Here is a 25,583-nt window from a genome sequence, read left to right on the forward strand (position 1 = left end):
TTGCAGGGGTAGCCCAAACAAATATAACCCCTTGCCTTTGTAAAACCCTTGCTGACCCCCCAACACATTTCACACTACAGCCATCTCTTTGTATGGTCTGTACTATCTGCTACTATTACCCGATCCATTCAGACAAACATTGTGAGGCTCCCTAGTTAAATAGAATTTCATTGTTTTATTATTTACCACCATAATCTGAGAACTGGTTCCTTACCTTTGCTCATTGACCCAGTATTTACTCTTCAAGCTGAAAGAGACAAAGAGAATCCTGCATCATGCACTAAACCAAAGTCAATGGTACTGCCTTAGCTGGAAATTAAAGGTGAATTCCTGTGCCTTACAGAGCTTGAATTTCCCTAAGCAGCCTAGAATGTTTTTATATCATATTCTTTGTGCTGATTACTTGGAGTTGTGGAGCTGCCAGGACTTCTGGTATTCTCTGAAGTGTTCCTTTTTTTTTTTTTTTTTTTTTTTTTTTTTTTTCCCCCATTTTCATTTATTTATATTCATTTTCACCATTTTTTTTTCCTGACATGATCCAAAATCAGCTAATATGGAGAAGAGCAAGATTTCACACACACAGGTTTTATTCTAAATCCATAATTATCTGACTGAAAAAGATGCATCTAAAGGAACTGTGATATGTCCTAAGAGCCAAAAGCAGACAGTAGAGAACTAACATTATGGGAATTTCAAGAGCTGGGCTGAAAACCAAAAGGATAGTGAGATGTGAATCAGAAACACTAGGCCATGGACACTACCTATTTAATTATCACACAGGACATATGGACAGGAGCTAGTGGTAGGTAGGTAGCAGTTCTTGGAAGCAAGTGCTAATTAACCCAAGCAGATGGTCATGCTGGGGTGGTTTTGCTTCTTCAGGCATCCCAGGTAGAACTTTTGTGAGGATGTTCACTGTGTCATGTAAATTCATATGCTTTCTCACTGTTGACATTATTTCCTCTAACATGGCATGTCCTGTAAATCAAAATTTAGATTTGCCAATAAAGGCACACCTGATTACGCAAGTAGGTATAGCTAACATTTTAGCTCTTATTCATATATCAGAAGTACAAACAGCAGAGGAGTTGTCTACGTCTACAGGAAACTGCAAGAAATCAAGTGCTATGTTGTATCACACTAGTGAATTTTATGGGCAGTCACAAAAAGCCACCTGTGAAAAAAATTAGAAAAGCTGATCCTTACCTCCCTTTTATCAGGATAGGATATGTTTTCACTAGAAAATCTGAAATGTTTCTGTGGGTCAGATCTTGAAGAATTTCTGTGCTGTGCTGCACTCTCTGAAAGAAAAAGAAAACCCAGTTACAGTATGCTTTGCATTCTCTAAACCTATTAACTTCTGTAATTTGCAAAAAAAGTGTTGCTGTGAAACTCAGAATCTCAAAGGTGCTCAAGAAGTAGAATGTCCTTATAAAGGATCCCTATACAGGGTGCAAACCTTGCAAGTTGAAAACAGCCTAGCATATAGAAAATAACAAACTCTCTATAAAAAGTGACTATTTTTGTCCACAGAGAGGCAGTAGTAACTGTCACAAGAGTTGGGGACAGGTGTCTAGCAGATTTTACATTCCTTCCTGTAGGAACACACAGGAAGACTGGTCGCGTTCTCACAGTGCCTTTGTTAAACAAGCTTTCCATACCCAGACACGCTTACCAATTGTTTACATACTGTTCTTTCCCTGGAGAGTCAAATATGACCTGTATCTTCACGACAGGGTAGGTAAAAGGATCAGGTTAATATGTTATCATATTTAATACATTTGTCTTAGAGAAGTAGAAAACCAGCAAAATAAAAGAAATAATTGTGCATCCTACTTGGATAGGAAGTAAAATACTCTCTCAAATGCACAAATATGAAATTATCAAAATTCCACTGTGGGTATCTTGTAAATACAGATTACTTGGAAACTAACCACTTTATTAAATTCTTATTTTGGTCCATAGCTTAGTATTCTATGGAAATTTGAAACACTTATTTTAGTGTTTTGTGAATATTGACAGAAAAAAAAGAAAACTAAATCTATGTTTTTGAAAGATCATGTTATGCATTTGGATACAAAAACTGATCAATCTTGTGCCATTGATGTAAAAGTGGTAATTATTTTAGTAGATCATTTAACTACTGTGTGTCGTCTGGCAAACTGCAACATTAAAGTTCAACAGTGTGCACGGAGAGGCATTAAAACAACAAATGACTACTCTAAGTGCAGCTTCAGTTCTATATTCTTTAAGTTATTGGAAAAACATTTAGAAAATACCAACACTGACAAGTTATAATGGACATATATATTATATATAACTTCACAAACGAGCAAGCACATCTTACAGTGAGTGTTACTAAGATTATTCATTGACAGAAACGAGTGGGAAAGTAGCTATCATCTTTTCTCCATTTAGCATTAATGATTATTAAATTACTCATCATGCACATGTATACAAACATAATTATTAAGCTAGCTTGGTACTTTATTTCTAGAAATAGAACTGTGTAAGAAATATAAAAAAAAACATTTTGGGTTGACTCAACTAAATTTTCCATTTTTCCATGGAAAGACTCCACCCCTAAATCATGTGGAGGGGATTTATTTATTTATTCATTCATTTATTTACTTCTTAGTTGGCAGGCAATTTTCTAAACAGAACTACTCTTCAGAGGCAAAAATTAACATATTTTATCTAAAAGTTATCTGATGAACTCTCAATTTTTCTGATTTTTTCCCTATATGAAAGTTTTGAAATGTGCATGAAAATATTCATCAAATATCATTTAAACATGCAAGAGAGAGGAACTTTACCTGTGGCGGTGGGAGCCCCCCAGCTCCTGCAGGGCACTCTGGCAGCATAGTGAGTTTCTCCTGAGTACTGCACTTACAAGAAGGTGAAGGATTCTCAGGACTCCACTTGTGGCTTAGCAGGAGGTTGCTCACATTAGGGTGAACACTAGGGGTATTCCAGGCGGTTGGCACATTAATGCAGGGGTAGTCTCTGTGCAGAGTAACACAGTATTTCAGCTGGGCAGAACTATAGCTCAGGAAAGCTCAAAAATCCACAAAAGTCACAATGGTCTCACCACAGAAATTCTCTTTTCAATCCTTACCCAGTGAGTCATGACTAATGAGAAGAACATTTTAGAGTGTTTGATAAACAGGAATAAGTATCATCTCCTCTTCCCCTCCCTGCCACCACTGCCAAGGTTATTGTCCCCAGCTTCTGGATGGGCAACTGAAGAAACAAAGGGTGTCTGACTCACTAGTACACCTGAAATCTGCAGCAGACACATCTTAGTAGATGATGCTTTTTTTTACTCCCTGCTTGTTCAGTACTTTTCATCTTTCATTTTTTAAAATTTCTCTTGGTTCCTACTGCACTATGTGAAACAGGAAGATAAGCATTAAGTTGATGGATATCATGATTGGGAGAGAAGCAGGAGAAAAGAAACAAGTGGCAGAACACAATACGCCAAGTCAAAAATGTCTCCAAAAGAGGCCTTGAAGTCAGAGAAAGACAACAGATGCTAAATTAAGAGCTCTACTGAGGTCCTTGCTTCAGAGTGAGGATAGCTCCAAACCAGAGACTGCCCTATTGCTACTTCATCACCTGAGCAATTGCTGAAGCTATTCCTTCAAATTTTATCATTAGGAACAGGGAGAATAAATAAGTAAATAAGTGGAATCACTCGTGCCATGTGCCAGGGAAACTGTAAAGATTCAGGTCTGCTCTCACTGACTTATTAAAGCAGTTAGCAACTAAAGCAATTTCAAGGTTGCTTAAATCCTAGCATGAGGTCATATGAGCAAGCTTCCAGCTACTGACACCTAGCACTGTGACTCACTCTTAACCCACCAGTGTTTCCTAGCTGTCTATTGTTATTTTTGACCTGGAGATACTATTGCCAGAGGAAAATCTGAAGAATGGGTTCTAAGTCAAAAAGTCAAGCCCATTCTTTCTTAAATACCTGGATTCTCCTGGTAGAGTCTAGTTCAAGGGAAATTTTTAGCAAGCAACTTACAGAAGAGGCTGATCCTTCATGCAGCGATTTCCAAATCCTGGTTTGTTCAGGAAAGCATCGGTGAGGGAGACCATCTGCTCACTGCGAGGCTGCTCATTGCTAAGGGTAGAGGAGAAGGTTTTCTCTGTAAAAGGATTTTGAACTACTATAATGGAATGGACATAAACAATTGGTATAGGACACCATGTGCAGAATTACCTGCCCCCTTCCAACACTACTAATTGTTTTATTTTATTAAGGAAAGGCAGGCAAAACCTCCCAGTCTTCCAAGATGGTTAATCGGCTAAAGCAATGCCATTACTTCGAACATGCCCCCTACAGCCATTCAAGCCTGTAAGGGCTTGAATTCACATTTCTACACACAGCCCTGACACACTTAGCAATCAGGAGCTGAAAATATATTCTACCTTTTCATTTGGTGGAATCCAAAATACTATGATAACAATAGTGATGAAGCAGTCAATAGCCTAATAACAACAGACTACTGAATGCTGGTAGTACCAGATGTGATACAGATATGAATACCAGATTGCCTCACCCATTGGCACATAAAAATTAAATTTTCATGTGAATTTTCAATGTGAAGAGGGCTGCATTTCAAGAAACGATGTGAAATGCTTCAAAAATTATTTTCGTCTTCAGTTTTGCTGCTTTCTGCTAGTCTAGGTGTTAATTACTGCTGATAAAGTTTCTCCTCAATGTACACGTATTGCCTTGGTGCATGTTCACCTGCGGGAGCGATGAAAGTGAGGCTGAGGCAGTGTCCAGGAGAGCACAGGAGACTTGTGCAGTGACCTGGACACAACTGAAGCTTCTGTGAGGAACGAAAGGGAAGTGGGTGCTAGTAGACAATAAAATTTAAATTCAGACTAAGCATACAGTGTGGGGAGAAACAGCTGAGCAGCAACACTAATAAAATCTAAGTGTCTCCATTTTGCTCTTGTTTTTCTAATTTTGACCAAATATTTTATGAAGTATAAACAGAACTACCACAGGTTCAACAGATAGGCTTGGATTTTATGGTTCTCTAGGGGGGATTATAAATAAAGGCTCTCTAAGGTTATTAATATGTTCAGTGACATATGCAAAACAGATGCCTTCAAGTATCAGAGCTACTGTTAAACAGGATATAAGTGTTTGTAAGCAATGAGGTCATGAATTCACGTAGGAAGAAGAAAATATCAAAGACAGTAATATGTTTGAGGACTACCATTTAGACATATGAGCCACTGCATTTCCCACATGCACCATCTTCATCCTACTTCATGTCTGCTGATTCCAGAGCAGCTGCACCCTTCTCAAACTAGTTGGAGCAAGACGTCCAGCGATTCAGTGACACAATGATTATTTAATGCAGTAATTCCTCTCACCTGAAGAAAGTAAACTGTTGTCCATAGATCCAAGGATGCAAGGTTAAGGCAGGATATTCTCCAAATGGGGGAATAATCACCGTCAGTATTAGAGAAAGTAGCACAAAACTAGCAGGCAGAACTACCTGCAAGGAACATGAAAACACCAAACTAAATTACATGTGTGCTCTACACCAACACTGTACACAGCCTAGAATATATATAAACAAAGCAAGGAGAGCAGGAGCACATGGATAAAGCCTGGTTTACTTCCCAAACACCAACTATTTAATTACCAGTGCTTTCAGTTAAGTTTTCAGTTGTTACTGGAGCTGCACTGTGTTAAAAAGCACACACTGGACTAGTAGTGACTGAATCATGAAACTGGGGAGGGTGAGGGACTATGGGCAGAAAGAAAGAATAAAATCAGAATAGCTCAAACTATAATTAGAACAGTCCTCATTAGGACACTGTTACCCATTACAGCACCTCTGTTGCTTTGCATATGGATGCTATTAGAAAAAACTGTGGAGAACATTGTAGGAAAGAGTCAAGACAGAAAAACAAGTCAACACCTGGGACAGGAAGTCCTTGCGGCTGCGGGTAGCACGATGGAACCGTTTGATGAGCAGTGCTTTGATCTGCTGACGAACGAGCTGAAAACCTTTATACTGCTGGGACCCTTTGCCTTCACTGCCACCTCCTGCTACGCCTGCGGGCATTCGAGCAGTGTCTCTGGCTTCTAGGGGGGGTTGTTCAGCTGTCTTGTTCTCAGTAGGCATCTCTCCCAGAGTAGAACTGTTTAATTGAGCACCTCCTACATAAGGAAATATAGCTAGTAGTAGGAATTTCCTGATAAAAAATGGCTGAAAAGACATCTTGTCCTCTATAGACAAAGGGAGCACAACCGCTTTAACAAGCTTCAAATTTTACCAAATGTGTACATGACATCACCCACTGCTTTAATTACAGCTCTTGAAGTATGGCTTTATCCAGTGGCATCACGTAGGTAGCTCTCTTCTTACTCATAATGACAAAAAAGTTAATCATGTATGTAGTTTATGGACTGATGGTCAGCAGAGCATTTCCAGACTACTAAAACTTCGACACACTGGCGACTTGACACTTCATTTTCATTTGAAGAGTTAAAGATCTGATCCTAACCATATAACGGTTTCTCTGTTGACATCAATTATTTTCTCAGATATCATGGCAGGCCATAAAAGCAGACATTTTGACAAGAACACCATACAAGGATGGACACTTCTCACACTCTTCTTTGCTAGGCATTCAGACCACAGAATAGCCCCAGGAAAGGTCTGTCAAACATTCACAGATCTCTACCTGCTTTTGGCATTCTGGAGTCAGCTTCTGCTGTGGCCTTTAGGAAAACCTGCCATAGAAAACACATTTCCAGATTAGAAATAGTACCGGTGCTGACCTCTGAAAAACTATATACTATCCTTTAATATGACACTTCAGAAATAATTTTGTATGCCTTTTCAGTACTCCTGCTTATTACATAACCAGAGATCTCCTATGAAATATCTCTAAAAACAAAGAAAGGAACAAAGATGCAAAGAAAGGCAGACTTCAGGATATTGAGTCACATTCCATAAGGCCACTATGCAGTCAGACTTGACCCTTTCACTGTGCCCATAGCAATGGCTTTGACTGTCACTGCAAAAGTGACTAGGTTTTGCTGGGAATATTAGGAATGAATAAGACTCTCCACTTAGGAACAGGAATATTCTCAGAAAACATTTTGGGGCCTGAATGTAGGATTGGTAATATTTCATGTGTCTGTTACCTCTTCCAGTGGTGTATCTGAGACTCCAAAGCTGCTGAGCCCCAGGTCATCCAATGTTTCTTCCAGTTCTCTGAAAAGACTGGCATAAGATCTCTGTTTGAAGTGTTTATTGGGCAAAAGGTAAATGAGTTCCTGCCCAATGTTTTCAATCAATTTTGCTTCTGGGATATGATGATGAATTATTTCTTCTAGCTCACCCAGATCTCCTGTAAAAAGGTAAAACAGGTTCAAAGAATGAATATTTACGCATATTGGGAATGATTTCAAAAGCTGCTGTTTGTACTATATGAATTAGGACTGTTTCATTACCTAGCTTACAGACACCTCAAGTTAATTCTCTATCAGATTTGACCATGTTGTTAGTTACGGACAGATATGGAGCCACTCCGTAGCTGGAAGCTATTCAAGATCTGCTCTATTCAATTTTCATTACCAAACTGCACATCTGGTGCAGAAGAGCTCAAAACGTGGTCTATATTTAAGCCAACTGGTACCCAAAGTACCAGTTCAGCACCATAAACCACATAAACACATAACATCAAAAAGGGGGATCTCTAAACAAAAGCACAAAGAAACCACCAAATCCATGCTACAGTAAAATGCAGGTATCAGAGACAAGTGCTGGAAAAGGAGACCTCCCTGTAAGATGGGAGCACTGCACAATATGAGCCACAGTTGCATGCTGGAATGTCAAACCATCCCACTTCTTACCATCCAGCTCCTGCTCTGGAGCACCTTCTTTGTCCCTGCACATACAGTTGGAGCAGGAGCAGGAGCACTGAGATCCACAGCTACAGAAGGACTAGCATGGACAAACAACAGATACAAAGAGGAAAGTGCTTCAGATAAATGCAAAGCAGAATGTAAAGGCTGTCAGAATTTGAATAGGTTGTGTCAGTGAAAAATGCATTATATTTGGAGTATCTTGAACATTTTACACTGAGATTATACAGATGATACAGAAGTCACCTGAGGACTGAAGTAAGCAGTGCAGAAATTAAACTGGACTGCACAAAGCGTGTCTGCCCATTCTAAGCTACAGACAAATAGCCAGAGAAATGTAACCAGTAGTGGCCATGCATATGCAGATCATATTTTTATAAAACTGAAAGTGCCACTAGCAGCAGAAATGCTCCAGATCTCTAATTCTCAAGCTGAAGAAAGTTGATTTAGATACAGACAAACGCAGACTCTCCTAGTTTCTCAGCTAGTTACTAGAGAAAAACACATTTGCATTCACACTACTACAAAAGCTGGGATCAGGAAGATCCACATATGGACAAAGGCAACCTGATCTGTAAATGTTTAGGCACACTTGACTGAACAGACCAAAGTATAGACCACTGAGGGCTTCATGTCCACTTACTATTTTCACCTGTCCTGATGATAAAGCCAGCAACTGGTCACAGGGATTCTCATGCAGCCATATAATTTCAAGACATGTTTGGGGAGGGAGCAGCATACTTACTGCATTCCTTCCACTTCTGGTGCTTCTCATCTTGCGAACAAGGGTGAGATAGAAGCCAGATCCAAAGCAGTTCTTTAGGAAAACTGGAGAGCCTGAACAGAAGAGTTTCCCTTGGGATATGATGGCTACCCTGTCTCCAAGGATGTCTGCCTCATCCATATGATGGGTGGACAGGATGATGGTTCTGCCTAGGAGAAGGGACAAGCAGGTCTGTTCAAGGCATGGACCTTCTCAGGAACTCAGAACTGTGCAGTTTACGGTAATTAATGCAGGGTTTTCTCAGCACCAGAGTCAGGTCTCAGGTTTGCCTGCTACATAGGTATCTGCTCAGAGAATCTTGCTTGCGTGTGTTCAGATTCCAGCACTACTGACCATTTATTCATGAGGCACATCCTATATCTACAATAGGTTGAAAAAAAAATAAAAAACAAATTCCCCTCACACAAATCTGTTACCTGAGCGATACTTCAGCAGAAGATCCCATATAGATCGTCTAGAATATGGATCAACTCCAGAAGTGGGCTCATCCAAGACTACCACTTTTGCTTCACCAACGAAGGCAATGGCAACAGACAGTTTCCTTTGCATTCCACCTACCAAAGGACAGGGACACATCCAACAGTCTAAAATGAAAGCTGCAGACATGGTAGCAATGAGATGAACACAGCTCTTCAGGCTGGGGAAAAACTGATCCAAGTAAAACAAATCCTCTATGAGGTATCTCTTTGCAAAGAGCTACTTTTACATATATATATATATATATATATATATATATATATATATATAAATTCCAAACAATTTGCTCTTTTTTATTACTACTTTTAGAATGTTTCATATATGTGCTGCGTTTTCTAGTTCTGGAAAATGCAACAGCAAGAAGATCTGAAATTTTTCATATTATCATGTTACACTTCAAACTTTTACATTTGCAACAGGACAAAAGTTAAGAACGCTTGGGTGTTCATTCAAATCAGCTTTTGAATATGAATGTATGTGTAGTGGACACAAAAGTGGTCATTATTAACATGCCCTTGCAAATACACTACATACCACTCCGCCTCTACAATTAAAGGAATTGTTTCTAGCAAACAGTACAACATTCCAGAGTATTCACCCAAAGAACAGAACAGTTAGATGGTACAGTATTTCATTTAGCCTGAAAAAAAAATGTATTTTTTGTTTTTCTCATATACTGACGTGTATGAACTTAAGTACATTTTGAACTTCTCCCGTGTTTATAAGCGACAGAAACTTTAGGACAGATTGTGCCACCTTTACTGTTTGTGCAGTTTTATTAATGATTCCTTTACAATAATGGCCTTCTCAGGCATAACGAGGTGGTAGGATATGGTCCCACAGAAGGTAACTGCCCAAAGAAGAAGAAAAGGCAGCAGAGATAAGCAGAGAACCCTCTGGGCACCTGACAAATTCTGAGCCTCTTCATTCCTTTTATGGGTGAGCCCCATGTCTTCCAGCATCGTTTCCAGCTCTTGCTCAGCTTCATCCCTGGATCTCCCTTTTAGCTGGGCATAAAACAAGATGTGCTCTGCTACAGTGAGTCTGTGAAATCAGACAGAAGAGCATTGAGACAGTTTAATTGAAGAAGCAGTCTTCTTCCCAAACAGCAGTAATTTCAGTCTAGCTTTATCTTGGTGGAGGAGGGGGACTGTCTTACACTGTTTATATAAATTGTGTCTGGATCCTAGATCCTCTTTTGGATCAACAGACCTTACCAAGATGGCACGGGTTCTTTCTCTGCCTTTTCAAAGCAAAACCCACTACCAAAAGAACAAGTACAGTAGGTGTTAAACCATCAATTTAGAAGACAGAGTAAATGGGATATAAAATGGGAGCTCATGTGGCAGCTGCATTGATGAAGAGAGACCTTTAGGATGAATGCAAACTGATGATAGTGAAGCTGGAAAACACCAGAGAAGGTGGTCGATGGTTAGCGTGGCAGGTTAGTGTCTTCTACTGCACTATCAGCATGAAACCTCAAGCTAAAGTCTTACAATACTGCACTGCAAGAGGAAACAGTGACACTAACCTGTTTCTTTGGAAACCTCTGTGTATGCCTACCATAGAGTGATACTTACTGATTGAATAAGATGTTGTACTGTGGGCACATGCCCAATCTCTGCCGAATGCAGTCCATGTGAGTTTGAATATCCAGGCCCCCTATCAGCACAGTTCCAGAGGTTGGTGGAAATAGGCCTGTCAGAATGGACCTGAAAAACAAAATAACCAAATTCCCATTCATCTGTGATAAATGAGGAAGATACTTGGCATAATTCCACTAGGTGGAGCATAGTGACTTCTTACTATGCAGTTTGATGAAACAACTTAAGTGGAAACAATATATATAAACTACTCTTGCCCTGACAAGATGTAACTTTTGGTACAACTTGTCTGTATGGTCCTAGCCTGCAGTAGAAAACTGTTCCAGTCAGCCTAGTTTAAGTAAACTTTTCAGAGTAACTTATTAAGCATATTCCCCCAGCGCTACACAGAAAGTCTGCAACTGAACTCACTGGGATCAAGATACAGAGGAAGAATTTGAGATCTGCATCCATGCGGAGGCATGGCCTACACCGTTCTCTGATATAAAATGGAAGGAGACTGAACACTATCTTGCAAATGGATGGAACCTGTTATTAGAACTGAATGAATAATGGATTTTTCAATTCTGGAAATTTCAAAGAACATAATTCTTTGTGGAATTAAAAATAATCAGATTTACAAAAATTTCAATGGATTGCAATGTTTTGTTTTCGGTCAAACATATTTCATTCAGAATAATTTGAAATACATTTTAAGGTGCTTTCATATAAGGTGCATTCATATAAAAAGTCTATTTCAGTTCAGACAATGAAATTTCTGCTAAACAGTCTAGAAACATCACAGTGACAAACATCAGTTCTTTCAATATTTAGTGGACTTCTTACAAACTCATGAAAAGTTTGGTTCAGCAATGAATCCTGCTTTGTCAAATGAACTTTCTAATAGAAAACATTCCTTTTTTTAAGTATGAAGAAAACAAAACATTTCTAAGTTTCATTTCCTGAGACTCTAGTGTTGTAGGACTAAAACATTTTTAATCTGGGTGTGAGTCTTGCATATAGATAACCATTTTATCTAAACAGTATATAACACCAGTTACACATTCCTTTGCATACTGTTCAAGAGACATGACTGACTCAAAACTAGACAGAGAAATCAAGACTATGTGCTGGGTTTTGTATCTTCAGGTCTATCAGCCAGGAATTCTCACACTTCACCTCCTGGGAGTCTGACCATCATAAAAGTGCTTTTGGGGAGAGAACTGCTTTCTCCTCTCTAAACTTAATACTCTGACTTGTTTCTGTTGCTTGTGTTATATATTTCTTTCCTCCTACAGCTTTAAGTAGTTGAAAATATCTTCTTTTGGTACAGGGACAGCATTTCCCTGTCTGGAAAAAAAACACCGATGTTGTGTTTCAAACACAGAACAGAGCATTAGACCACTGACCTGGATTTGTTTTTTCTAAAATACAGACTTACATGGTGGTTGTCTTTCCTGCTCCATTATGACCAAGGAAGGCTGTAATCTGGTCCTCATAAAAAGTAATGTTTATCCCATCTACTGCTGGCTTGGGCATGCTTGCAAAAGTCTTCACCAGGTTCTCAACACACACTCCAGGAATTAGTCCTGTTGGCTCAGGCTCGAAGAAGGTATTTACTTGAATGGCAAGAAATCAAGAATGAAAAAATAATAAAAGGCCATGTTTAGAGTCTAGCTTTCAGGATGACTCATCATGAAGGACAGAGACAATGGTGCAGTCCCAGTAAAATACAGCGTTACGTGCCAGGGCCAGATTCTCCAGGCACACCAGGCTCAGACTGAGGTAAGATTACTAACTGCATGGCATTACTAACCATGCCATCAATGAAAGGAGAAACAGCGCTCAGAACTGTAAAGGTCTGTGGAGGAGTAACCCACTGGATCAGGTGAAACCAACATGTTTTCTGTTTTTATTGTGTAGCAGAAAGATTATTTGGGATTGTGTTTTTTGTAAATAATTAGATAGGCTGAGAGATTACATTAAACAAGCAGCAGGTTGCCTTTCCAACCGTGCTGAAATCTGCCATTCAAATCATCTGCCCAGCTGTGCATTCTTTTAACATGATGCTTAAAAAAATAGTATTTGTCTTTAATCCTAGTAGGTGAAATTTACTCTCTTGCTGAGGCCAGCTCAAGACTTAGGCAGTATGAACCATGAGCTGTACACGAAAGGATTAAAAATGCATTATTTTAAATATCACCATCAGGATGCTTTATTGCATCAGCTTCTAGACAAAACAAACTTCCTTTGAACTAAACGAAGCCCTTGGGCAATGTGAATTATGGGAGTTAAGAAATTTAAACTAAAGACCCTGTCCACTTTTGTTTACACAAAATGCTTAAGGCTTTGTAGCGTGGCTTGTTTTGCAAATGCAGTTTACTTAATTGTTCAGCACCCAGCAGGCCTTTGTGGAGAGCAGCCAATACCATCTGGTTAAAACCAGCCCCACCTCCATCAGTGGCTGGTATGACTGTCACTATAAACAACACCAGGGATATAGTCCCAAATATGCTGCTTGAGAGCTGCACATATGACCACAGTGCAGCTGAAATCATTGGTCTAGAATGCACACCTTTATATTAAATGAAATTATGTTTGTAACAGACCTTTCCTCTGCTTTGTAAAGCAATCTAGATTTCCTTGCACTTCAGTGCATCAAACACAAACTTCCCTGAATTCAGAGAAGTTGAAATGGAAGATGTTTAGATACTTTTCCATATGCGTATATATATGAGAAACTGGGGTACCATCCTGGCTCTTAGATTTACCATGAGTTTCATTCTCATTTGCCTGCAAGGCTTTTTACTAGCTGAGGCAAATGCTCTGACAGTTTCCCCTTATACTGCTTTACATCACCCACATGGCACAGGTGAGTTCCTGTGGGGTGAATTCCTTTTTTTTTTTTTTTTTTTTTTTTTTTTTTTTTTTTTTTTTTTTTTTTTTTTTTTTTTTTTTTTTTTTTTTTTTTTTTTGGTGATCCATTATTTCTATTCTATTTCTGACACTATTCCTTCCATGCACCTTTGGACCATTCAAGTCATTCTTCCGAGGGGGCATCATTTGTGGGGAATATGGATGTGGCTTTGATGAAGTCTCTGCTTAAAGCAAAGCAAGCAGTTGGAACAGGTTTATAATGCTTCTGCCCCATGCTAGCATGGGGCTGCCCTAGATGTGAGCCCTTAGAACCAGCCGCCAGTTCCCATCCCGCTCACTGCAGCCAGCTCTTACTTGAATGCATTTTGGTAACTGGGTCCTTCAGCTACATCAGGGCTACACTCAGCTTCTCCATATGCCTTGCAGTTCCTCTGTGGATGATTGAAATGGAAGGCAAGCTTTTTTTGTGTGCAGTGACAGGTTAATCCCTACCTTTGTGGTCGTGGAGCAGTTGGAACCTGGGAGCTAAGGAGCACAACCCCACAAAGATAAGGCAGTGCTAGGAGAAGATTGGCTAAAGTAACCTTTGCCCTCTGCCTGTCTTGTTTCTTTTGAAGTCTTGTCCTGCTTCCATTCACCCTGAATGCATATTTTCAGTGCCTACGTGAGGAGCTCTGATGACCCTACTTTTTATCTCCAGCTTTTCAAGGGTCAGAGTGAGCCCACAGCTGTCTGTAGCTGCTCTTCCTACAGAATCCACATGCATTCCTCTGAGTATTGCACGCAGAAAACTCCTCTGGCTCCCCACAAAAGACAACATTGGCACTTGTAAAGGAGGCAGGTCATTCAGGAATTCTTAGATGGTGTCTAATGTCAGCCTCGGAAAAGGCTGCAGACAGACACACACCACTTCAGATAAATCCCTTTGAAATCAGCCTTTTGCTATAGATGCAAGAAATGCTGGAGATAGACAAAAAAAAAGAGGGAATAATATACCTCTCAGCATAAGTATTTGTACTAAAGTCATGGCTCTATTTAACCACAGGAAGTCAATGCACATGTCTCTGAGGCTTTCCTAGCAAGAACACCAATTTGTGAGACAGCTGTATTTTCATTTTAAAAAGGCAAGACAAAACAAGCTACAAGCACTACTGGAGGACAACTTTCTAAATGGACAATAGCTGAGAATATTCTAAGGGATTGTAAATGTAAGTGAATGTAATTAAGAATGAGATGGTACCTACTGTGATCAGTATCTCCCCTGAGCATAGCTCTGACAGTCACGTACACCTGGCAACATCCAGTCTATTCCCTGCTGAACTGCAGTGAAACACCAGCTGCAGGGACAGGAGACAGACTGCCAGGAGACTATGACAGTACTCCACAATTTTATGGAGAAACTAAGGCTAATGACTGTAGCCTAGTAAGCTCTTACAGTTTTTCTGCAGTCACTCCTACATCCAGGCTGTTACAAAGCACAATGAATATAATATCTGAGAAGTACTCAGGTTGCTCTCTCTCCTTACTATTCATTTCATCTTTGTCCTGGACATCTGCCTTAGGCTTCCCCTGCTCGACGGGTTGTTTTTTTCGTTTGTGTTTACATTGTTTGTTTTTACCATCCTTCTCCCCCTGGCTGCCACTCTTTTCTTCTGTTTTTTCAGGTTCTTCATATTTCTCTGTTCTGCTTTCATTTTTTTCTCCTTCCATGACTTTCTGGTCCACACAGCCTTCTGATTTTGGACTTTTTCCTATATAAACCAAAAGAAACCAACACTGAACTGAACAAAATTTCATTTACACTTTATCTCCAGAGCTGCTTTGGAGAAAAGGAGGTAGTCCTACCTATCCAAGAATATTAATCTACTCAGGCTCTACTCAGGCTAGGAACATAGTACTTGAGGCCATCTATCTCATATAACCTCACCTATAGAATGAACTTCAGACTTGATTTAGGCAAAATGCTTTTTTTAACCAATCTGAAAAAATACTAATAAAATCTGATAGTATAAAAATTTGACAAGAAAACTGAAGGGTTTTTTTTTTTTTTTTTTTTCAAATGTTGCTGACTTATGTGAGCAACTGAGACGTTGTAAACAACTCAGCAAACCCTGTAAAGTAATTCTGTTTGAGACAGGCAAAAGAGCTCTGGTGTAGAATCTACCTAAACGCCTTGGAAAGACAATGAGATGTAGTGACTGACACCTTCTTTGGGCATTTAGAAGCTTTTCCATTCATTTGTAAGCATGCTTCAAATCCTCCTTTGTCTCTCTCCTTCCCACAGACAAATTCTAATCCAGTGGACAGCAGAAATAAAACAGATGTAGATAAGAAAGTCCACTACATCTAGAAAAGCCTCTATTAGGTATTCTGAATACCATCACAACAAGGCTAAAGGCTGCGCATTCCCCTAGAATGCACCAAAATTCAAAATCTCTTCAAAGAGAAGAATGCTACAGCTTCCTCCTCAGATCAAAATGTGTGAGACGTAGATGTAATATCTGCAATTTTACAGAGCATTAACTCCTTCCCAGTCTAGAAATACCATCCTGAGATGAGACTGCCTTGATAGTGGTCTGTCAAGAGTGGATTAAAGATAAGGATGGTAATGTAAAGACTCACATTCATCTAGCATTTCAATTGGCTTCACTGTTGCCTTGTAAATGTAAAGACGGGTTCCAAAATATCACCATCAGAAAGCATCTATTCCAGACATCACAGAATGGTTGGAAGGGACCTCTAGAGATCATCTAAACATTAGTCACTTAATTTCTTTTCTAATAAAAACGTCAAACGTTGTTTTTAATTATTCTGACATCAACACACAGAAAAAAAATATCTGCAAAAGCAGGACTTCTGTCCTCTCTAGAGTTGGTGTAAGGGTGGTGTTATTTTAGATGCTGTCTGCCGTTATAAAAACCCAAAGGAAACAATTAAATTAGTGTCAAGCTAGGTAGAAAGGAATCATGTTTAGAAGCATGGGAGAGTCCTTACATATCTTTCAGTACCATTCATTTCACTCAAATGCTGTGTTGGGAAATGAGAATCCTCAAATGCTTCTAAATGTGTTGGTTAGATAGTGAGGGCTTTGATGCTGCTTGTTAATTCTTGATTTTTATGTCCTCAGATGGATAAGTTTCTAATAACAGCAGGCCACTCTAAGTTCAAAGGCACCTACCAAGATTCACAGCGTATGGCTATGTCTAATCTTTGCAACAGCTCATGGAAATGCCATGCAGTCACCTCTAAGCAGACCAGTGATTTTGAAGTTGTTCTGAATACCAAAGTTTCGAAACAACTTACCATTAGCAGTTGCTGTTTTTTCAGCTCTTGGGTTTCCAGAGCCAAACCAGTAAGATTCCTGCAGAGGGAAATACCAAGGTTGTGGTAGCCCATATTCCCCTAAAACAAAAATAAGTAGGTAAAGTGTACTTCATAATCACATTCATCTATGCAAAATCTAATCTAATCTAATCATAAACATTTGCACTTGTATCAGCAGACATAGTATTGCATATGGAAAGGTCAAAACATTCACAGAGATTCTGGCAGAACAGATTATATTTATAATTCTTTACTTGAACAAGGGTAAAATAATGTTTGATCTGCTTAACTTTAAGTTTCTCAAGTAAAATGTAGCTTGATTAAGCTACCCTGATTAAGACAGGATTCCAGCCTCACTCTGTGATTTCCCTTTGTGTCCCGCTTAACTCTCCATGAGTGAAAAGCTCATTGTATTTATACTTACTGCACTGGGCCTGACTTAACTAGAATTAAAAGACACTCTTTATGAAGGTGTCTGTTTCTGATTTAGCAGACTCCCAGTCTGCATCCATAAGCAGTTTGCCTACCACTAGTTACAGATGCTACAAAGCCAAGAAGCCAAGGAGACACCTGGAGCAAATATGGGAAGGAATTTGTCACTGAATAAAGTCATAAAGTCCTGGGAGACAATACATTTGTGTAAAGCACTGAAGAGAAAAAAATAAAATAAAATAAATAAAAGGAAGTATGAGCAAAGAAACTCTCTCCTGTTGTTTAACTCCTGCTGTGCTTGTAGAAATTGGACATCTTCCATTCTTTAAACAAGGCTGCAATGGGGACTTGTCTAAATAAGGACTCTTAAGAACATTACTTTTCACTTTGAAATTCACTTTTAAATAAATGTTACATTGCATTAAACATTTCTTGTGAGGATATATCTCTTAAAATTGAAAGAAAAAACTTTAACTTAGTGTTGTATAGTTCACTTGGGAATAGAAATAAACAAAGAGTGAAGGCTGCACCTTAATTCTGAAGGAAAATATTCTGAGATCTAAAACAATTCAACAAATCCCTACCTTTTCCTAATTTGGATTAACTATCCTAAGTGATATGGGCAAACACAAGCATAAAAGAGTTTTCTTTCATAGTTGAGAAAATTTGCAAGATCTCAGATTCTGAGTGAATAAGAGTGTCTTGCAGACAGCCTTCTACCAAGGAATACACTCTGGAACTGAAATTCATACGTGGGAGCAGGAAATTAATGCAAAAAGCTTCCTCGCTTGTGCATCAGACTAGTCTGTATTTAGCATTACACTGTACTGCCATAGGCAGTAACAGGCAAAACAACCATTAGAGTGCAGCAAGATAAACCATTTTCTCATAAATAAAGCTCCCAAACTTTGTAATTGACATGGCTTATGTGAATTACAACTACTTTATATAAATAAAAAACTGGCATACCTGGAAAAACATTATCAATGTACCAAGAAAGTATTCCATACAGAAAAGCATCAAAAAGCATCATTTTAATGGAAAATAGAAAACTATATTCATCTCCTTCCAAGGGACTGGTTCTGATGTTACCCCACTGTAGACCCAGACCTTGCTCTTCATAGCGTGACAAATACTCTGTGCCGAAACCAAAAGCTACTTGAGAAAGTAAACTCTGGAATACAGGAAAAAAATATATATATATCAGACAGAAGAATTTTATAAAGCAAGTAAAAAGATGACATTTTTTATGGAGTGGGCTGTGAAACTTGATAATACATAGGACTCGGATGTCCAATCCTCTAAACAATGACAAATCTAGGTTACATTTAGCCATAGAAGACTAAATTCAGCCCTGGCTCTACTTCCTTTGGCTACTGGGGAAGCTTCCAGAGGTTGTTCTTTTTCCTCTTTTGCATTTATTAAGCATCCCAGAAGTTAAATTTCTTTTGCCTTATATGAAATGTCTTAAGCTTTCAACATTATGTTGATTTCCTAACATTCAAAATATAAAGTATATTTTGTGGTATTTTCTAAAAGCCATGAAAACACCTCTCGGTGAATAGGTGCATTGCCTTTGACAAAAGATGGTATCTCTCAGTTAAAGGATGAGGGAAATGAGGTGGTGTGCAGTGCTTTGCTAGTCGTTTACAAACAGAGTAGACAGTGAGGAGGACACAAAGACATGGGATAATTGGGGAAAGCCTTACTGCCAGGATCTTCAGATTAACAGTCAGGTGGTCTTGCCAGACAAAGCAGACGATGTGAGGCAGGTACAGGGTGAAGTAGGTCACTCCACTGCAGGCAGCTGCCAGGTTTGCTTTGGAGAAGAAGGTGCTGAACAAGAAACACTGCATTATGGTGGCTGTGGTAAATGTCAGCAGGAACAGAAAGAAGAGAGGTGGGCTGCTATACTGCAGCACTTGGCCACTCTGTAAGCAAGAGAAAACAAAACATTCAGAAGTACTGTCACCTTTGACCCATCAGAAAAGGTCAGAATTTCCATTGACATGTAACCTACAATGAGTAATAAGCCAGGCTACCTAGTATCATTTCTATATCTTCCCCAGGCAATAAAGTTTTAACATCTGTGGGTTTACAAACATAAAGCCTTGTTTTGACTTCATCCCTGCTCTCATCTTCATTTCAGGTTAGGACCACAGGCTGCAAAGCTCCTGTGCATGTTTGACGACTGAATTTAGTCCATAACTGATTAAAAACAGCCATTCTGTTCCTGTCTTAACATGCAAATGGTTACAAGAAAGATGTGTCTGCATGTAAATTCATGCATTTTAAGTAAAACTGCATCTCAACTGTCATAACAAATATTCATTGATCTCTTCATATCTTGTCCTCAGGTCCCTTGATGAATGCAGAAGGAAAGACAATGTAATGAAGCCTGCTAGAGTGCAGTTTTAAAATAGATATCTAACAGGAAAAAATAATAAGGTATTATTTTCTGAACCTAAACGATGCTCAAATTTTAGGAGGCAACTGAGGAAACCAACTGCAGTTTCCCAGAATCCATTTTGTGCCAAATAACTCGCTAGGTGAACTTTCGGTGACCTCTCTGCTTTAGAGCATTTGCAGATTGAAGGAAGAACATGGCCTGCAGCTTATTATTTATTTACTCCTAAAAAAAAATGTTATACAAATGGTTTGCAACATTTCGTACTACCCCACTGGGCCCATGAAGCTTTTTTTTTGTAATTTTTGATTTAAAAAAGCAATGCTACCACCTAATGCTAATGTGTAAATACATTAGAATGTATTTATGTCGCACAAAAGTGCCTCACACAGGCTTAGTGAAACCAAGGAAGGGAAGTGAATTACAGGTATAAGCACATTCCTCAGTGGTATTAACTGCATCCTGATTTTTAATTAAATGTTGCAAAAAGGCAGGGTTTCTCTACCCACCCGAGCTGTAACAGAACTGCAAAGTACTAGAATAACTCATTAGATGGAGCAAATTGAATCCTAACTATTCATTTACAGCAATACCAAGTCCATATGTTAGAAGAGATGCCATGGCATTCGTTCCTATCAAAATGTCACAGATTCATATAATAACATAACTAACAGCTGCCAGGAGAAGCTGGTTCTCAGCTAAAAGAATTGAAAGGTGAGCTTTAAAGCCTAAATTCCAAACTGACATAAGATGTTACAAAAAATTACAGCGATTCTAGTTACAGCCCAGACAGGATTTTTTTTTTTTTTTTTTTTTAACCCTCCAGGCAGGGAGGGACATGTTCTGTCCTCACCGTTTCCTTTGCAATAGTGCCATAGTTTTCATACTATGATCATCTCTATTTAAAGCTGCAATTCTTATTAATTGGGAGATCTGCCTACAGGAAATACAATAACAGAGTCATCAGCCTGATGTATTGTTCTGAGGAGGATCTCGCAACAAACCTCACTAGCAAAATTATCTTTCTGACTGTGCCAAGTGCTAATGCTGTTATGAGGTCTGCTTACAAGAATGTGACTGCTACGTGCTGCGATCAGAACAGGCCACCAGCTGTTTCCATCTCCCTGTGAAAGGCTACTATTGTTTCTCTACAGCGAGCTGGTATCAACCATGCTAACCCACGAGCGAGTTTGGGAATTCCTGCTGCCATTCCCATGGTAATCCTTACCATCATCAGCGCTGTCAGGAGGAATGTGCTCCCAGCCAGCACGATGAAGCTGTCTAGGAACCAAGTGCACCAGATCACTCCGTTGGTGATGCCTCTGTTCTTCATGGCCTCTTTCAGGCGCATTTCCTTCTCCAGCACTATACTCTTCACCGTCATGGAAACTGAATAAACCCAGGCCAGCACCATGAAGATGGGAAAGGAGCGGTTTAAGGTGATCATGAAGCTACCCAAGCAAGAGGAGAGAAATTAATTTTAGGCAGAAGTGTTAAGATGAAAGATAAGAACAAAAAGTGCTGAAGAACAGTAGTAGCGCTTATGAAATACACGACTGGAAGTTCTCAGTTAACATTAACATTGTTAATATGGTTTTAAGTGACTTCATAAGCAACTCAAATATTAATGAACTAATAGTTGCTATCCTCCTCTGAGATAAATACTATTCCCATTTTACATTAGGTTATTGTTGAAAGCTATAGCGGCCACAGGGGCAGGAAAAGGGCTGCAGTTAACACAAATTAGTGCCAGGCATTTCAGACACTAACCACAAAGTTATAAATAGAATCAGGGATGCGGTTTGGGTCAGGGAAAGAAGTTTCATGAGTCTAAACTGTCTTGGAACGCTTCAAGGTGTGCAGACAGATGGTGTCTTCAAAATCTACAACCTACAGCTTTGGGTAGCTAAATTTAAACAAAGTTAGGGTTAAGGCTTGGTAAAAGACTTGAAGAGACTGGATTACTTGTTGCATTCTTCAAGACTTAGAGATAACAACAGACACCAGTTCCACTAGGACTATTTTTTTTATGTACAGTTTCATTTTAGGAAATGTTCTTAAAACAATGAAAGCTATGATTAGGTATTATGAAAAAAGGTTTAGATTTTTTTGATGGATCCTGCACCATTAACAGGAGGAGACACAGTGTTGGTTTTAACACTGGTCAATGCCTTATGCTCACTTTTGCAAGAGGAACTGGTTATATGCTACACAGGACAGCCTGGAGATAGGTAAAAGAATTTCTGAAAATGTCATTGCTGGATTTGGTGTAAAAAAAAAGTGATAGACCCAGGGATGATACGGTTATGGGTAAGTGCATTATCTTTAGGTGTCCTATGGATACTGGATTCTTGGATATGATTTATATGAAGTTTGAGGTTGGAGTCATTGTTGTTTGGAGATCAGATGTCGGAGGAAGGAAGGGAGATCTTGTGTGATACACAAAATCAGGAAGACAACTCTTACTCTTAAGGGGCCAGTGTGCTGTGTTTGGTTTTGGTCTGGACAATGGCTGTTTGGATACAACACTACCGGGGTTGAAACAGGGGCAGGTTGCGGACAGAGAAGCTTTTGGGAGGGCTACTATGTTCACTTACTGGTCTTGCATGTATGATTTAGGACTGGGGCTAGGAATAGTGTTTGGGAGTATATTAAGGCACACATGGAAGGGATTTGTAGCCAGAAAGTTACAGTAGCACAGCAATCCCAATATTCATCAAAATGAAGACTGTAACCTGCTTTTACTCACACATCATCCACAAAACACGGATATGGCATTTGCTGCAAGTAAATTCCTAATGGCACTTCAGTGCTGGTCTGGGTCTTTATAATCCCATGTTCAATCATGTCTTGGAGATATGCAAAGCCTCCCCAGATGTAACGTAAATCATCCACAGGATCAGCTCTTGGACCAGAATCCCAGTACCTAGCGAGAAAACACGCACAGTAATCATTTGGGTAAGCAGTGGCTGCCAGGGGAGACAGGAATCGTAGCTACTGAACCTGCAGGGGCACCACCTGCAATTGCCCTTTTCAGACTTCGTGCTGTCAGAACACATAGCTTAAGAGAGCGAATCACCTGGAATGCACTTATATTCTTTTTTCATTTTCCTCTCCACTTGCTCAAAACAACAGTTTTGGCCTAGAATTTGCCTAGATTAATCATGCAGCCAAGTAACTGTTCTGAAGCTGAAATGACTGTATTGAGAATACAGAATACTTGGAGATTAAACTGGAATAGCTGGAGTGGAACTATCAGACACCATTAAATCTCTCTGTGCAGACAAGCCTGAGAAATCATTTTTGCTCTCCGTTTAAAAAGTGAGTCCACTGGAAAGGGGACTAGAAAGAAAGAGCAGAGAATTCTGCTCTTCCGAGGGAGGAGAGCTGGGTCATAAATCACATAGGACTTCTCTGTCTATCCCTCCCTGTTGTAGAGCCAATTAGAAACTTTGAGAAGTCAAATTTTAGGCAGGTTCTGTGCAGGGGCACTCTCTTTGCCCTACATCCATGCACCTATTCACTGTCTGGCCTGCCACAAGAGTGACACCACCCATTTCAGTGAGATCCAGGTAACTGGAGAAAAGATTCTGCTCTTCAGTACATACCAAATACCAGCAACTCTGATCTCATTTCATGCCTGTATCCAAGGCAGGCTGTAAACTCCCTAATGCAACTCCTACTCATTTGACAGCAGATAAGAACTAAGGAAGAACCATCACCCACCTGTCTTTGATTTTGTTTGTTTTCTCCACTGCATCTATGTCCATCCGAATCTTGTATTTCACATGTGGTGGAAGACTGTTGGCTCCGGGCTCTATGTCAGGAAAAACCACACCAGCCCAGAATTTGTTTTCTTCTAGTAAATGAAGAGCTTGATGAGTCAGCTGCATTTCATCAAGATGGCCTTCAAATTTATCCAAAGTTAAGCACTGCAAAGAATCACAAAGAGAATAAATACACAGGATATAAGTTAGCAGGATGTATGCATTAAAGCACACTTTGATGACTGACAATAGCAGAGGTATTTTATCTGTCCTATTGAGAGAGGGAGGTAGGTTCAAGTGAAATAGCTGTCATTTTCAGGTTTGAATGTTCCCCCCACAAAAGACAATAACCTAATCAGAAGGGCTGAAGCTACAGCAGAGACTGGGTCTATGCCACCAGAACATTTTTTTTTCCCCACTGCTGTTGCCTTAAACAATTGCAAACTACCTTTGCAAATTTTGGGACATTTTTTCAGCCAGGTAATTCCTAAGTGAACACCAGGGAGCTAAAGGATAACTGCTCTCTAAGTAAAGCATATTAATCATGGAATCTGCTGAAAACATTTTGTCAAGTGCAGCACAGAGCATAATTTTGAGCATACCTGGCTTAAAGCAAGCCAAATACAACAATTAAAATGATAAACTCTCTTCTTAGTCTCCATTAATATTGTGAAGTGTATTATTCACACATAAGACTCCAAGTCGTCAAAATATCTAATCATTTTAAAGGTATCCCATTTTCCTCCCTTTTAAGGGGCATAAGACAAAGTTTGTGAATTCTACAAATGCTGTTATCACATCACGCTCTCTAAATGGGTTTGGCCTGAGGGCAGCAGCAGGAGGGCTGGCCTTACCTCCAGATACCCACTGAGCAAACGCAAAGCTCGATCTGCGACACCGAAGATGTTCCGCCAGTCGAAGTCCACCATTCCCTTCTCCCGGCTTCCCGGCGGCCCATTGTGGAGAAAGTTGATGATGTCTTCTGCAGTTAAGCCTTCAGCCCCGAGCTGGCTGTTCAAGAAGCCCCTCACTGTAGGGTGCTTCAAAGAATCCTGGGGAAATACACCAGGCCAACTTCACTACAGTCCTGCTCTTCATGTACCCATTTAGACAAAGAGAGTTTCCAGGAACTCTTTCTGAATTGTGAAGTAGTACAAAAGAGTATGCTAAGGAGTGAATTTTGTAATGGGCAGGTACTTGTTGAAATGGAGGTGAGATTTGAAGAAGGGATAAAAAGGAACATATCCTGACTATTAATTACATTTTTTTCATATAAGCAAGAAGTTAAAGGTAATAAATGTCTAATATAATACTGAAAAGCATGGAAAAATAAAGAATGCTTTCTCTAGTATTAGCTACTTTACAAATACCATTTGCAGCTGATAAAGGCCAGATATAACTGGAGACAAAGCAAACATTAAGTCTGCAAGCTGCTGGGTCTACCAGAACCAGGACCCTGCTGCCAACTTTACATATGCTGAAAGTCTAGTTGCCTGCTCTTACAGGAGGTTTCCAAGAGGAGAGGCAGCTGCTGTCTTTATTAAGAAGCTACAACCAGATGCTAGAGTTTTTCCGGATCCGAGGTTCTGCCCTGAAGTCTCTATAATGCATTGAAGATTCCTCTTCAAACCAAACTCATTATCCACAGTCCCACAGCCTTAAAAGCCACAGATTCTTTGCTGCAAGGGTTGCAAAGGTTGTGCTTCCAGTCAACCTTCAAAATTAATTCTCTTGTCCCTTCACAAAGGATGGTGAAACATTTCTCTTACTGTGAATCCCTACTAAGCTGTTACCTACACGAATCATGTTCATTTGCAGGCTGTTCTGAAAAAAGTGCCACAGCTGAGGTCCTACTTCTTCCCAGGCTTTGATCAACAGCCTGAGGCGTTCAAGTTCCTCAAATGTGGAGTTTGCCTGATGAATAAGAAAAGAGAAGAGAATATTTTGAATGCTTAAAGAGACGGGCACAAAGAACTTACGATCTCGACACGCAGAGACAGTGAAAGCTGTAACTTGTAAG

General features: G+C 39.6%; 1 protein-coding gene across 1 annotated transcript in view; it reads right to left on the minus strand.

The window, feature by feature from the left end:
- Positions 1-25,583, minus strand: part of ABCA4 (ATP binding cassette subfamily A member 4) — a 56,243-nt gene that overhangs the window by 14,311 nt on the left and 16,349 nt on the right. Inside the window, exons 10-32 of the mRNA XM_026037896.1 lie at positions 25,361-25,477; positions 24,418-24,615; positions 23,523-23,728; positions 22,546-22,722; positions 21,025-21,247; positions 19,099-19,320; positions 18,359-18,563; positions 16,937-17,035; positions 15,160-15,384; positions 12,198-12,375; positions 10,754-10,885; positions 10,078-10,217; positions 9,113-9,250; positions 8,658-8,845; positions 7,901-7,991; positions 7,190-7,395; positions 6,724-6,772; positions 5,955-6,196; positions 5,401-5,525; positions 4,031-4,129; positions 2,817-3,006; positions 1,207-1,301; positions 215-247 (exon numbers count right to left, since the gene is read on the minus strand). Coding sequence (XP_025893681.1) covers positions 215-247; positions 1,207-1,301; positions 2,817-3,006; positions 4,031-4,129; positions 5,401-5,525; positions 5,955-6,196; positions 6,724-6,772; positions 7,190-7,395; positions 7,901-7,991; positions 8,658-8,845; positions 9,113-9,250; positions 10,078-10,217; positions 10,754-10,885; positions 12,198-12,375; positions 15,160-15,384; positions 16,937-17,035; positions 18,359-18,563; positions 19,099-19,320; positions 21,025-21,247; positions 22,546-22,722; positions 23,523-23,728; positions 24,418-24,615; positions 25,361-25,477 — 3,578 coding nt within the window. The remainder of the gene's footprint in view (positions 1-214; positions 248-1,206; positions 1,302-2,816; positions 3,007-4,030; positions 4,130-5,400; positions 5,526-5,954; positions 6,197-6,723; positions 6,773-7,189; positions 7,396-7,900; positions 7,992-8,657; positions 8,846-9,112; positions 9,251-10,077; positions 10,218-10,753; positions 10,886-12,197; positions 12,376-15,159; positions 15,385-16,936; positions 17,036-18,358; positions 18,564-19,098; positions 19,321-21,024; positions 21,248-22,545; positions 22,723-23,522; positions 23,729-24,417; positions 24,616-25,360; positions 25,478-25,583) is intronic.

This window comes from Nothoprocta perdicaria, unplaced genomic scaffold, assembly GCF_003342845.1.
Source record: "Nothoprocta perdicaria isolate Ctin4 unplaced genomic scaffold, notPer1 scaffold_20, whole genome shotgun sequence".
Lineage (NCBI taxonomy): Eukaryota > Metazoa > Chordata > Aves > Tinamiformes > Tinamidae > Nothoprocta > Nothoprocta perdicaria.